Here is a 14,805-nt window from a genome sequence, read left to right as displayed (position 1 = left end):
GCCTCCTATTTTTAAAAGTAAGGTCATCCATTCGAAATATCGCTGTATGAGTGATGTTTTGGTGTTTGTAGCATCTTGTTACACGCTTTTTCCGCCGTGTTTTATGGAATCCAGATTTCGGTTCAACATCTTTTTAAGTGCAAGTGAAACTGAAATGCCAAGAATGAGCACGTTGTCCTGAACGACAGTTGCACTGCACAAGCGCGCATGCTTAGCAACATTCAAAGCATGGAGCTTGCTCTTAAAGCCTCTGCATCAGGCTTCCTGTTGCAGCTCGTGGTACCGAAGCAAGCTTTTGGGCAGACACTTTTTTATAAGCAGAAACTTCACCTGGCACCGCAGAGCTCCGACCGGTACTCGGAGTACTTAGTTGCGGTACTTTAGATAAAACAGAAGGGCAACAGGTGAAGTAGAAACTTCACCTGCACCGCAGTGCTCCGACCAGTACTCGGAGTACTTAGTTGCGGTATTTTAGATAAAACAGAAGGGCATTGAGCAGTGCAAACTACGATTATTGTCAGGTAAGAAGTATTCAGTTGCAGTAATTGTTTTGCTTTACATACAAAAAGGCTGGAGTATGCTTAAATGCTGGGCTAGCAACCGATTGCTACCAGGGGCCCTATGCTACACGACGGGACCAAGCGGAATCAAGGGACCGGGAGTCATCCAACGACCTGGATGCAAAGATGGGTTCAGCTTTCACGGGATTGGTGCCACCTGGATCTTGTCCCAAAGGGCCAGCAGCAGCTGGATAGCCTCGCATTGCGATGCGGGGATGGGGATGCCGAGCGAGCTCGGGGCATGCCGCCCACTCAGTGTGAGGGCCAGGTGCTCCCACTGACTGGCTAGGTGCATGTTGATGAGTTCCTGGAAGGTGTTGTTTACACTTAGCAACCGGAGCTTGGCGCTCGACGCGTACGGCGGCACCCCCAGTGCCAGCTAGTACCCCTTGCGAATAATCACGTCCATCTTGCCCTTACCTCTCGACAGCAGGTCAGGTTGAGATACGGATTTGCGCAGGCGATGTGGCTCACGACGAGTGGTTGGGTCAGCCGGATCAGGTCCGACTCCTAGAGCCCGTGTCTGTGACTCGTTATCCTTCTCACCATGCGCATGACTTGCGTGGTTGTCTTGACGAGTCGGTCGACCGTGTACTTGGCTCCGCCGTCCCGCTGGAGGTGAAGGCCCCAGTATCCGAACCCGCTTCACCACCGGCACAGGGGTACCATCCTTTAACGTGAGGCAGATGTCCGCCTTCTTCTTCTTCGGGAATTGGCTTGCCCGCGCGGAGGAGCAACAGCTGAGACTTATCGGGGGCGCGCTGGAGGTTGCCGGCCTCGAGGTTGTTCTGCACCGTCTCAATGACTTCTTCGAGGAAGTCTTGCCTCCCGCTGTCCGATCCCGACGTAGCCCAAATCGTCAGGTCGTCCACATAGAGTGGCATAGAGTGTATGCTTCATCCGGGGAATCCGTTCCAGTAGAGGAGGCGGCTTGCACATCGCCAGGTAACAAGGTGGGTGACAGGACCGAGCCTTGCCGGTTGCCCTTCCTCGGTATCGAGATGGTGCTTGTGCGGATGGACTCGATTCCGATGGTGGCCATCCAGTTGCTCAGGAAGTCCCGCACATAATCATACATCCGGGGCCCGCACCCAGTTGAGGCCAAGTTCTCGAACACCAGCGTGTGACTGACGTTGTCAAAGGCGCCCTTTATATCCAGGGCCAGGACCGCCCGCGTTGTCGTACAGGAGATTCTGTCAAGGATATCCTTGATCTGAAGCAGGACATCCTGCGTGGAGGTGTGACCAGAACCCAAAAATGGTGTTCATGGTGGCATTGAGTTCAATACAGGATGGTCCCCTCAAATATCGCTGTAAACAGCTCATCAGGGCATGGGCATTTAAAAAACTGAAATGGAGTGTCCAGGTCTGTGACGCTCGGCGGTATACCTGATAACCTCTATTTCTTTTGGATCCTTTTCAAGGGAGTATATTTTCCACTTCGGGGCACTTTGCTTGTTTCTGGCACTTACTACTGCAGGAACTGTTTCACCCTCACTTTCTTCTTTGCTTTCACAGCACTCATTTGATGTTAATGTGGAAGGGAATTGGCCGGATTCCACTCTTCGTTCCTACGTAAAATGTGCTGGCGTCCAATACCTGCCACAAAAAGGGTACTTAAGATTCCAAAAATGACTAAGAGTGTGTAAACATATGATGCCAGCATTTCTTTTTTTTATTTCCAATGAGCAACATTATATTATGCCAAAACTCTCCCTAAATGCACACTGCATTTCACAGCGCGCTAAACTCTGCCGGAAAAATCGGCGCCTGCACGCAAAGGGGCGTCGTTTCCTCAGCAGTGTATTTTACCTTGTGAAATTTTAAGGCGCTCCTTTCTTTTGCAGCTAGAACATCCTTAAAAATACTAAAAATGCGTTCGCCACGGACGACCGAGTCTTCCGCTGGCAAACGCTGTCGTTTGCGTACGATACGCCTTGAAATTTTCACCCCATGGTCGATCAGGCGCCGATTTTTCCGGTTGCTTTCCCATACCTTGAGCCACCCAGAAACACCGCGCGCCCCCGTAAATAAAAAAAAAAAAAGAAAAAAAAAAAAAGAATGGAACGGCATTGAGTGTTTTGTTTACTTACCGACTTTGTGCGTGGACCGCGCCACGTTGCGCTGCCTGATGCACCCGCGTTTTGGAACTAATTCAGTTGACAGATCCCTCCGAAGATGAAGCCACTGAAGCCACGGCGGTAATCGTACTGGTAGGCTGTTCCCTTTCGAACGGGCGGAAGAAGACTACGAAGAATTCGGCAGCGAACGGGCGGAAACTCGATTACGTACAGCTTCAGTAGTCGACGCTTTGTTTTTTCGATTGCGTTCGGGGCGTTCACCGTGGACTCGCGCACTCGGCCGTAGCCGAACCAGCCGAACGGCCGAACCAGCTGGACGGCTGCCGGCGCGCGTACCGACAGCGTCGCCATAGCAACCACGCCGCGAGTGTGGTTGCCAGACAGAATTCACACAATTTTTTTTTCTCGTCACTCACGTTGAGTTACTAGAAGTTAGGCGCGTATCATTATAATACATTATGCTGTAAGAAGTTATTAAGGGATATGTGTACCTACCTAAGACAAATGCAGAAAAAATATTATTGAAAAATAAAATTGGCGTAATCTTTTCATATCTTGATTAAGACTAGCGTGGTCACTGGGCTAACCGATGCGCGAAATAGGAGGGCATATATACCGCTCGGGGCAGTTGTCGGATTGTATAAGTAGGTTGTATGTACTATTTGTTGTGTGTTGTGCTATTGATCACTGCTTGAATGCGCGTGTGTAAGTAGAGTGTTGTGTGTATGTCGATGTCGTGAGTGAATGTAACCGCGCGGTGGGCAGCAAAAAAACTGCTGTTTTCTTTTTTCAAATGTTTATCACTTTTTGTTTTCGTCGCTAGATGGGGGTTGTCGCCGCCCAATTTGAAAAGTGTGGCGGTTGGTGATCTATAACTATTAGAGGTATTAGAGGGCTGGATGCCATTAGTCCATCCGTCGTGTTGATCGCTCCGAGTTGTTCGGTTCCGCTGGCAGCTGTGTCGCCGTGTTATGCTGCCTGATTGCAACAAAAGGAGGTTAGGCGGCTTCCCCAGCGCGTGTTCTAGGTGCTGAATGCCGCTGTTCACGCACAAACGTTCATGAGTGGATAACGCACGTAACAGAGGTGAGCACAGGCTATAGTTAATCGAGAGCCGCACGGAGCGCGAGTGCGATACCTCCTAGCCGCTGTCGACAGAGGGTGTCGGAGCGATTCGTTGTCAACTTGTCCACGGCAAGTGGGCGTTTTGTTCAATAAAGCCAGCCTGTCAGTGTTTTGTAAAGCTATCCCTTCTTTATAAGCGCTTCTGATGCGATGAAAATGCGACCGGCATTGAGCAGGCCGAGCGAGACTTCGGCGACAGTCTCGGCTGTTCAGTCTCCAGCGGTTTCGGCCTTACTCGTATTATTTGCGGTGTTGGCGCTTGGACATAGAGATGTTTGGAAAGTTTTTTGCGCCTACAGATGACACCAAACGAGCGTGCGAGCCGTATGCTCTTGCTCCGGCGAGAAGCCGCGTACGGCTCACCAGGCTCGTATCGCCTGTCGCATACTGGCCGCCATATTGTTTTTAGGGTGTTAGCAGTTAACACGATTTTCACCACCTCCGGCGGCTAACACCCTAACACGAATAAAGGCGTTAGCCAGAGGACGAGCCATTTACACGAATAAGGGTGTAAAAATTTTAAGTGTGTACGGGTAAAGCTGCATTGGGTGTCGTTCGGCGTCACGAACGACGCCATCCATCGGGCCTTCGCCGACTACGGAGAGGTGAAGGAAGTGGCGCACGAGCGCTGGAAGATGCCGGGGTTCGACGGCGTCGAGTCAACCACCCGCGTCGTGCGCCTTGTTCTCCGGGAGGGTGTCAGCTTAGACCGTCTACCGCACCAGCTTCGGCTCGGCGGCGGCATGGTGCTCGTCGCTGTGCCTGGGCGGGCCCCCCTCTGCCTCCGGTGCCGCATGACGGGCCATATCCGACGTGACTGCCGGGCCCCCAGGTGCACAGAGTGCCGTGCCTTCGGGCACGAGAGGGCCGACTGCGTCCGCTCCTACGCCCGTGCCGCCGGTCGAAGGGCGTACGACGACAACACTGACGACCTCATGGACGAGGACGAGGCGGAGAAAGCGGCTGCACCCGCCGGAACCACAACCGAGCAGCCGAAGGAGGTGGACGACTCGACCGACATCGTCCCTACAGTGGGGAACACCCTGTCACCGCAGCAACCGTCGACCACTCCTCCTGCCCCTCCGCAGGCAGTTGAGCCTCAGCCAACTGCGGCCTCGTCCCCTCCGCAAGCAGCTGTGACCCAGTCGGCCGCACTGCCTGGGAGAACCCAGGCGGGCGCGGCTCAGGCTCCTGAGGGGGGACCCACCCAGGAGGAGGTGGACACCGAGCCTGGCTCTGCTAAGCGCCCGCGTGAGGACTTCCCAGCGCCCTCCAAGGACGGACGGCAGCGACAACAAGAGAAGAAATGGAAGGTGGTGGAGCGCTGGAAAGGCTCGGACAGCCAGCCGCCGTCTTCGTCACCGATGGACTGCGACAATCTGGTTCAGTAAACCACTGTTCGAGCGTACTGCCCCGTGCGACGATGATCTTGAAAGGTAAGCGCCGCGCGCTTGGTCTGGCCCTTCTATAGCTCATGATCTCTATCGAAAGGCCTGTACGACTTGCGACCCTCAACGTGCGAGGGCTCGCGGACCGTCGAAGGCAGAGGCAACTGTACCGCCTAGTCGTAGACCACGACCTCGATATTGTTGCACTACAAGAGACCAAGGTCGAGGGAGAGGACCAGACTGAGCGCATGGTGCGGCCTTTTACGGCCCGCTACAATGTTTGCGTCAGCCGAGCCGTAGGGACGTCCGCGGGATGTGTAATTTTGGTTCGCCAGTGCCTAGGGGCAGTAGTCCAGGCCGTTACGGCTTGTGAGTCGGGGCGCCTCGTGGTTTGCGATTTTTCCTTTTCGTCGAGTGAATGGCGCATCATCTGTTTGTACGCGCCTACCAGAGTTGGGGAAAGAAGAGCCTTTTTTGAAGCCGTTGAGTACTATTGTAACTGTCCGCGACTTGTTATCCTGCTTGGGGACTTTAATTGTGTGTGCTCGGCAAGCGACAAGACAAGCTCTACACCATACATAGACGCGAGTACTGAATGTTTAAAAGATTTAATTAACGAGTTTGGATTGGAGGACGTTGGCGACTGTATCCGTAATGGTCAAGTTCTAAAATTTACCCACTTTCAAGGGCTCAGTCACGCCCGTCTAGACAGAGTGTATGTGCCTTTGGATTTAGTTCCCCTGTGTCAAGATTATCATGTGAGTCCAGTGTCCTTTAGCAACCATTGTCTGGTTCAGTTTTCCCTACGAAGTAAAAATGATTCTAAAAAACTATTTCATTGGGAATTATGGAAATTAAACGCGAAATTGTTACAAGATGAAATTTTCATGCGACGAGTTCAGGCAGCGATAGAACGAATGACAGACGGGGACAAATCAGTTGGGCATGGGCCAAAATGGGAAATATTTAAACAGAACATAACGATAATGGCCATAGAAAGAGCTAGCGTCATTAAAAACGAAGAAAAGAAAATGGAAAAGGCAATGCGCTCGAACTTGCTGACGCTAGTAAAAGAAGAATGCCGATCGCCGGGTGTCTTTAAGGACGATATTTTATTTTTGAAAGAAAAACTCGAGCTGTTAGATAGAGACCGATATCGCGGCGCGCTTGTGCGAGCTAGAGCCGACAGGCTGATAGCGGGCGAGTTGCCTACAAAGCGAGCTCTAGGCATGGAAAAGAAGTACGCCCGTCGTAATGAGATTGCGTAAATAGAACATGATGGGGTCGTAACAAGCGACGGCGCCGAAATCGAAAGGGCCTTTTTTGATTATTACAGCGCATTATTTTCTTCCAATCCTGTCAATCTAGAAGGTTTTAAAAGCGATTTTTAGGCATTCATGCCGAGGCTCGGCGACGAAACAAAATCAATTTTAGAAGGACCCATTACATATGAGGAAGTTAAGACGGCAATTGAAGCTTTGAACCCCGGTAAGTCCCCTGGACCGGACGGGCTCAGTGCGGCGTTTTATAAATCGCTCAAGAATACGCTGGCTCCTGTTTTAGTGGATGTTTTTAACGAGGCTTTCGATGCAAAGACTCTTCCGCCTTCTTTCCTAACGGCTCATACCGTCTTAATTCCTAAGACAGAAGATGTCACTAAACTTAGGCAGGTCACATCCTATCGGCCGATCAGTCTGACCAACGTGGACTACAAAATCCTCATGAAAATTTTAGCAAGAAGGTTGCAAAGTGTAATAACCGAACTAGTTGGTCCTCACCAAACATGTGGGATAAAGGGAAGAACAATTTTTACAAATACGCTCACAGCGAGGTGTGTCCTCGAGTGTTGTGATGCCATGCATAGTCGCGTTGCCATGCTTCAGGTGGATCTTGAGAAAGCTTTTGATCGGGTACCACATGACGTCCTTTTGGCCGTCCTTGATCATGTAAATGTAGGATCTGTTAAACGGGAAAGAGTTAAAATGGCGTACAGTGGCAGTACGACTAGCCTAATAGTAAATAAGTCGGTCGGAAAGCGTATTCAGGTGCAGCGTTCAGTGCGCCAAGGATGTCCTTTATCCCCTCTCCTTTTTTGTATATACATAGAATCATTTTGTTTAAGTATTATTAGAAATAGTAGAATAAGTGGATTTAAGCTACATTCATCCGAAGTGCTCGTTTTGGCCTACGCGGATGATATTGCCTTGTTTTGTTCAAACAAAGAAAGCATTGTTGAGGCAGTTAATATAATCAAGCGGTTCTGTAACGTCAGTGGGAGCGCAGTAAACTGGGACAAGTGTATAGGTTTTTGGCACGGGGAGTGGTTTTCAACGCCGAGCGTCTTCGCGAATATCAAATGGGTGTGCACTCCAGTAAAGTATTTAGGTGTGCCCCTGGAGTACTACCGCGATAGTGAGCCGTACTGGAGCAGACAGGTATTGGAGCTCCGTGACAAAGCGGAAAAGTGGAAGGGGAGCGGGCTTTCTATTTTTGCACGTGCCACAGTTTGCAATTTGTTTCTTGTGAGCAAGCTGTGGTTCGTGTTTGCAAGTGTTACACTGCTCTCGGGTGAATGTACAGAAATGGCACCGCGTTTTCACAGTATTTATTTGGGGCTCCTCTTGGGAGAAAATGAGCAGAATTAATCTTTTTCGTCGTGTGCGCGAGGGTGGACTAAGCTTGTCGCACTTGTTGCTACGTCAGGTAGTAAATCGTTTTATATTTTTTCGCGATACAAGTGATCCGTTTTTGCGAACCATATGCCAAGTAAGGCTAGGTCGGGCTCTGCCAGAGTTTATAGTATCTTCGTCAAGTGAGCCAGGCGGCATTCATGGGTATTTCAAAGAGCTAGTGGCGTCATGCCGATTCTTAGCAGCCCGTTTTTCTCCGGACTATTTGAGCGAAGTGACACGCAAAAGATTGTATAAAGATGTTTGTGATGTGGTTTTCCCTGCGCCTATGTACAGAGTTTTGTTTTCCTCGGGAACAGGTCTGGACGTCTTAAAAAGGGTGAAAAGAATGCAAGTGCCTCCTGGTGTCAAGACTTTTTTCTTTAAGTTGCACACCGGTACTCTGCCAGTAAAGACCTGAATGGAGGAGAAGGGCCTGTTCGTTCCCTGGGGGGTCCACTGTTTTGTCTGTAAAAAGCCGGAGACAGTTGAACACGTGTTCCTGGAGTGCTGGGACGGTGTCTTCTTGTGGGACGTCCTTCAACGCACCCTGAAAAAGGAGTTACCGCTAGATCCACACGGGATCAGGTACCTGTCGGTAGAAAACGAGGGCGGTGTACCGTACGATCTGGTAATGTTATTATGTTTGCATGGCATCTGGAGATCTCGGATGGCAGTGCGCCATGCTGACAAAGATGCGCGTGAGGCAAGGGAGTACTTTCGGGAAAATATTATTTCATTTGTCGAAGTTTGCAAGGTCCAGCAATATGTCCCTGAGTGGCTGCCGCATATTGAACGGCTCCTGACGTTGGAAACGTTTTAACCGTACAAAGATAACCAAAGGCTGACTGGCTTTTTTTATATTTACGTTGTATTAGTGTGTCGTGTCTGTGCTTGTGCTTTTGTCCGGCAAGAAAGAAAAAAAAAAGCGTGCGTGGCCGAGTGGTTACCGCGCTTGAGTGTCGCGCGGAAGCTGTAGGTTCGATTCAAGTTAGCGGACTGTCCTTTATTTATTTTTTCAAGTTGGTCTTCTCATAAGTTCGAGAACATTTTCGTCTGACCGAGTTCCGAATGTTCTACGTACCGAAAGTTCTATGCCGAACGATCCAGAAACCCACGAGGGTACATAAGAGATTCCGCAAGGCGAGCGAGGCCAGTTTCGCCCCAGTGTTCGACTCTGCTGTCACGCCGACTTCGAGGACCGCGACGCTCTGCTTTATTCTGTTACTTTTTATTTTTGGGCACAATTTCGACCCCAATAAACGTTTAGTTTCTTCAGTTATTATAGCCTCATCATGTGTCATTCGTGACAATATAGTGAGTAAAACTATTACTATTCATATAATCCAAACAAATGACAAAAAAAAAGGCTAACAGGCAAAAAAAAAAAAAAAGAATAATCAAGCGACGCGCGGAAAGAAATTGCCCCTCCGTTTCACTTGCTCGTTGCACTGTGCACATCGCGTTTTTCAGATCTCGTTGTATTTTGTGCTGCTTCAGTTGCTGCAATTTGTCTGTGCCATGATGGGCTGTCTCCGTGTTCTTCAGGGACGTGAACTCACATGCTTTCTTTAGAGCTTACATACACGGCTTGTCAATCATACTGTTATTATCCTTGGGAGTAGATTAATTCGGGCCACAAAGGGCGCAGAGACTTAAAGCGTTCTCGGGCAGTTTACTGATTCATCTATAGGGCGAACCGCCTTACGCCGTCTTCGTGAAGCGAGGTATAAGGATCATCCTGATAGCGGGGGTTTGTGCTGCCACCGCATCAATCACGAGCCTTCTGGGACTGCCAATGAGCAAAGTATTGATTGTTGTTTGTTGTCCGTTGCGTAAACTGAGCTTCTTCATGTTCGCGACAGAGTTACAGGAAGCGACGGGTCGGGCTTCTCTGCCACCAGTTACGGCGGGCCTTCAGGGCCCGTTTGCTCGAAGCTGGTTAACTAACCGCGGTTAACCGGATTTCCCTACGATGGGGAATTTTGGGTCACGTGACCGGCAGAGTAAGGACGGCGAGGAAACATGGCGGTGCCCCGGTGAGTGAGCGCCGCTCGCTTTGGAACGAATACGTCGTAGTAGCTGCAGTAGCGGGCGCGTTAGTCAGCAATGAATGGTGCAGGAGGTTTTCGCGTTGCCTTACCTCACTTTAAACGCAAAACATGAGCAACGACCTCGCCGCATTTTTTAGATAGACTTTCGACTGTGGCCATTCCTAAGCCTAAATGAACGCGATAGTTGTCGGCATGGCAACGTCTTCGGATTGCCTTGACTGAATCGGCCGGGTATTGATAGCAGACAAAAGCAGAGAGCGCTCCCGTAGACTTTTTGCTAAATTTCAAAAGCACCGAGGTGCATGCTACGAGTGTAGTTACACGCGCTGCACCTGCTGGCGTCTGCAGTAATAACTGTTCTGAAGCAAAGAGCCTAAAACCAATTTTGCCGGCCACGCGCATTCGTCAAAGATTTATTATGATTATTTACTTCAAATATTTTATAAGTGGCAGGCCAGCGCGCGCGGATCGTAGAATTACACGTCCAGCGTTCTTCTCGATGTTCGGGTAATTTACTAATAGGTCAATTTTCAGTGGAGCCGAGTTACAGGTTTTTCAATTTATGACGGTGTTATATACAGTTCTTACATGCTGGCCAAACATGCTGCCGGTGTACCGCCCGCCTTTCACTGCTCACTTCTTTCTCATCGCTTCTAGGACTCAACTTCGTCGTCCTCTTTAGAACTCGGAAGGAAATTTCAACGAGGCTTTTCTTCACTTCATACAGCCAAATATTTAAACAATTTGCAAACAAGGGTTAATTTAGTTTTACCTTGCCTATTATTTGTACCACGAGCAATAAAAAATGTTTCTTAAGCTCAAATGCATGCCGCGTTGCGTCGCGAAAACCAGGCAGCGCGCATTTTTTAGGTCCCCCCTTTCGGGAACCTTTCCACGGAAGCCACTTATATTCGCTACAGCGAGTAGGTGACACCAGCTACCACCCCATAATAAAACACGGAGCAATCGCTCATCCAGCCCTCATCAAACTTGGCTAGGTACTTGTAGGTACCTAGTAGGGAAGGGCGGTTAACTCTTAACCGCGGTTAAAGTTAACCGGCTTCGAGTAAACGGGCACAGATCAGCTGGGAATATCACTCCGTGCTAACGCCCCCGAATGAACATCTTCGGAACGTTTAGCTTTATACTTTTGATAGGATGGTACGATTTCCAAGGGTGTGTGAATATCGGTTGGGATAGAATAGCACTGCGACATTCATCACCTTCGCAATGGAAGAGACAGCCGCGATAACAGGTTTCCTTATCGCAGTTAAAAATTTGGGGTACTTTTTAATGAATCGAGTGACTCTAGAGTTTATCAGGTGGTCAGCACCGTGTTGTGGCCATTCTCAACGTCGCGTTCTACACAGTTCTGTTCTTTGGACAGCCCGATTATATTAGCACAAAACGTATGACTGCACGCATTGTTCAACTTTGGTTATGAAAGCTTTTATTGAATCCAAACCAAACATGTGCTTCAAGATGTGTATACAGAACATAAATCATACCCTAAAACTTTCAGCGTTCGAGAAAAACAACAACAAAGAAACATGCGAGTCACTTACTGTCAACGACAAGAATACCGTACGGCATCTAAACGCGCGGAGCGCGTTTGCTGGTTCATACAGCTGCGAAAAATAGCAAGGCCTCGGCTTTTCTTTCATGTGAAGTGATGCGCAGGAACAGTGCGGTGTCGTCAAAGGATGAACGTCACGCATGCGGAGAACCACGAAAGCACAGACTATCGAAGGTGAACGGAGGACACGGAGGAAACTACTGCCGTCTACTTCCAACTTATGACTTTACTCCGTTTCACCTTAGGTCCAAACGCAGCCGACAGTACGAGCTGATAGGACCAATCAGACAGCGTGAAAAGCGCACCATCATGGTGTTGTTCGTCACGTTTCCGACCTTGCTGTATCATCGCCGAACCAATCATAAGCAGAAAAGGCCTGGTGACTTGCGCGTTTGACGCTGTTTGGGTGGTTTCAATAACTTGTAGCGTGGGCTCCGTCTGGACTTAAGGTGATACGGAGTATAGAGTTCCGTGTGTTTTGTGTATACCGACGCCCCCCTCCCCCCGCCTCCCCACCCCTTTTTCCCGGAATAACCTCCCTAAGCCGGTTTTTATCAAAAACGGGAAAAGACCTAAGACCCCGAAATGAAGCTTGTCCTAGAATAAGACAGCCCCCAAGCTTCACGGAAAGGAACCTTTATCGAAAGCTTTATTTTGTGTTGACTCGGAATGTACACCCACACCGAACTATTCGTGAGGCTGTTTTGTTGGTTCGGGTATCACGCCCCTTGTTGCTTTCTCTTCTTGGTAGCGATATTTTTTCCGAGTATTTGCTCCCGCCAGTGTTCTCTCGGGGTTGGGGAATCCCCCGGCCGTGAACCATGTCCTGTTTTGTCGACATAAGCCCTAACAATAATTCCCCAGTTGCCTGCCCAAAAAAAGAAAATAATGCTGACAGCGGAAAAATCGAATTAAAAAAAAAATCAAGCTCTTAACGCTTCCCCCCCCCCCCCCCAAAAAAAAGAAAGAAAGAAAATATACCGTGGAAATTGAAGGACTAATTCCCAAGACACGGAAGCCTACTTATGACGAGTGCGCGTGATGGTATGACTACGAATACATTTGGCACAACCAGCACAATGTTTGCCACCCGCCGTCCCTTAAAAGCATTACGGATGGGACGCTCTGGACTCGCTACGCGTTTGTGGCACATGTTACACAGACAAAAGCTCTTCTATACGTCATAAACTGCGACTTCCCAGTGCGATACCAAGGCATGTCTAAAAGCGGCTGAGGATATATACAGATGCTTATGGTATATTGTTAGTTGAAGCACTCTTGAGCAATGATCGATGCTATGCTTATCTAAAGCTCCTTTACGTCTCGGTCTAAATTCGCCTCGAGGGTCTGTTTCATCAGGCTGTGCTCACTGTGGCAACCACTCTTGTATGACGCTAAATGTTCAGGTACCCGATGAATATACCTTGGGATGTGTGCTTTGAGAGGGCAGCTTTAGGCGTGACTCCTTGTGACGTTTAGGCGATAACGTTTTGTTTGAGCGCGATGTTGTACCTCGAGGGGGTTGTAGCCTTCTCTTCATTCACCAGTATTCGTACAAAAGGATTGTCCATTGTTTTTGTTTACACCAACAATCGCGTTTGATTAGACGCTTGAATTGCTATCAATAAAAAATTAATCCTACAATTAACCACGCCAGTTTGAGCGGCAACGTTGATATTATTAACATAAAAAGTTTACGCTTGTGTCTAGTTTGATAACCCTTTCGGACGACCGCAAAAAAAAGTGGCGGGTTATTATAAAACGCTAATACCCGGCTGTCCGCCCTCCTTTTAAAAGTTTGCAACGATTTGCGGACTATGTAGTTGGGTATATTTCTAATTCATTTGTTTTAATAGTAATCTCTTTTTCTTATTTGTCCCTAAAAAAGGAAAGGTGTCTAAATGCAGTAATTGGCAGGTTAGTGAACCTCGTAGATATTGAACCTCGTAGATATTGCAGTAATTGGCAGGTTAGTGAAACTCGCAACAATTGAGCCTCGCTTGTTTCTTAAATGCTAGATTTCTTTTAAATGTCAAGGGGAAGCGCAATTAAGTATTTAAATCCGATTACCGGGAGATTCTGCTATCTTGTAAACTTAGCGCATCTTGATTAAATAAACATTTAGAAGTTCACAATTTACCTTATACGGTCATGTACGGTCAGATCACCGATTAAGCATTGTAATATTTAATTACTGAGGCTACCTCACCCTCTTCTTTTCATAAAACCCTCAACGTGCTTGGCGTCGAGAACTTCACTGTCCGACGGCGCGCGATCCCTTTAACAATTCAAAAAAATTTTCAGAAAATTTCCTAATCATGTTTTTTTTTCGACATTCACCAATGTTCGTTAAATGTGGCTTGTGGTTCAAGAAACTTATGTCTGAGAAGACTTACAAGCGCCATGAGCAGCCTACTGTTTTCAGGATAAAGATTCGCTGTTCTAATACCTCTCCTGTCATCAGCATAGGAAATCGAAGGTGCAGGACATCAGACTATCTGTGAACTTGGTAGGCCCTCCACGGGTTAGTTTAGTCTCCGATGAAATGGTTCTTGGGGAACCTGCGCTGGTCCTCAATCTTGTGTTCGGAGACCCTTACGTGGACGTTAGAGGCAGATCGCTTCTCATCGCAAGCTTGAGTTCTGCGCTCATGGGCGTCGCATTTCACTGGCTGTCCGCTCGACGCGGCCTACGGCGGTCGCGCTGGAGGTGTGGCAAAGGAATGTCCAATGGCGGCAAACCGGCGTGTTCCTCAAACCCGGAGGAAAGTGGTGGACGACGAGGACGGAAGGTCTTCGCTGGGCGCCGCCGACGCGAATAGCAGCGGCTGGACGTCGGACCGTGCCGCGTCGTCGGTAGGCGACACCGTGCACGACTGCCTGCCATGCGACGAAAACGTAGAACTCTTCTTGAGCTTGATGGCGCCCGACTTCGGGCGTTTCTGGCTCTGGGTCTTGATCCAGCCCGCCAGGTTCCACGTGTAGCGAATCTGTGGAACAGAGGGCGCCGAAAGTTAGTGGGCACTCGCCGACCGCGTCCAAGTGCCCGTATGACAACACACCTTTGTGCCACACTAAAAGCGTGTGAGAACGCTGGTTGTACGAAACTTCCGACCAGATATCATGCGTGTTATTGTTTTCTGGCCACAACCTCCGCGAGACGGCCAAGGGTACTCAGTTACGCGAGAGCGCTTTTGCGCCGGCCTTTGCATATAAGGCCGGCGCAAAAGTATGAAGGGGTTTTTGGGCTGGCAGCGAGACGATGGCAGTCAATAATTTACTATATGTTAAATCACAGCGCTGTGTCATTCTCCGATGCGGATGTCAGCGAGAAAAACACAAGAAGCGTTTCGA

At 49.0% G+C, this 14,805-nt stretch overlaps 1 protein-coding gene across 1 annotated transcript in view; it reads right to left on the bottom strand.

Annotated features, from left to right (window-relative positions):
- Positions 1-11,309: 11,309 nt before the first annotated feature.
- The window catches only part of LOC8051494 (adhesion G-protein coupled receptor D1), a 215,315-nt gene continuing 211,819 nt past the window's right edge, over positions 11,310-14,805 (bottom strand). The window contains exon 16 of the mRNA XM_029995101.4: positions 11,310-14,441. Coding sequence (XP_029850961.2) covers positions 14,205-14,441 — 237 coding nt within the window. The 3' untranslated portion in view covers positions 11,310-14,204. The remainder of the gene's footprint in view (positions 14,442-14,805) is intronic.

The sequence above is a fragment of the Ixodes scapularis genome, unplaced genomic scaffold (genome assembly GCF_016920785.2).
Source record: "Ixodes scapularis isolate PalLabHiFi unplaced genomic scaffold, ASM1692078v2 PGA_scaffold0__279_contigs__length_252992795, whole genome shotgun sequence".
In the NCBI taxonomy this organism is placed as follows: Eukaryota; Metazoa; Arthropoda; class Arachnida; order Ixodida; family Ixodidae; genus Ixodes; species Ixodes scapularis.
This window is presented reverse-complemented; position numbering and strand designations above follow the sequence as displayed.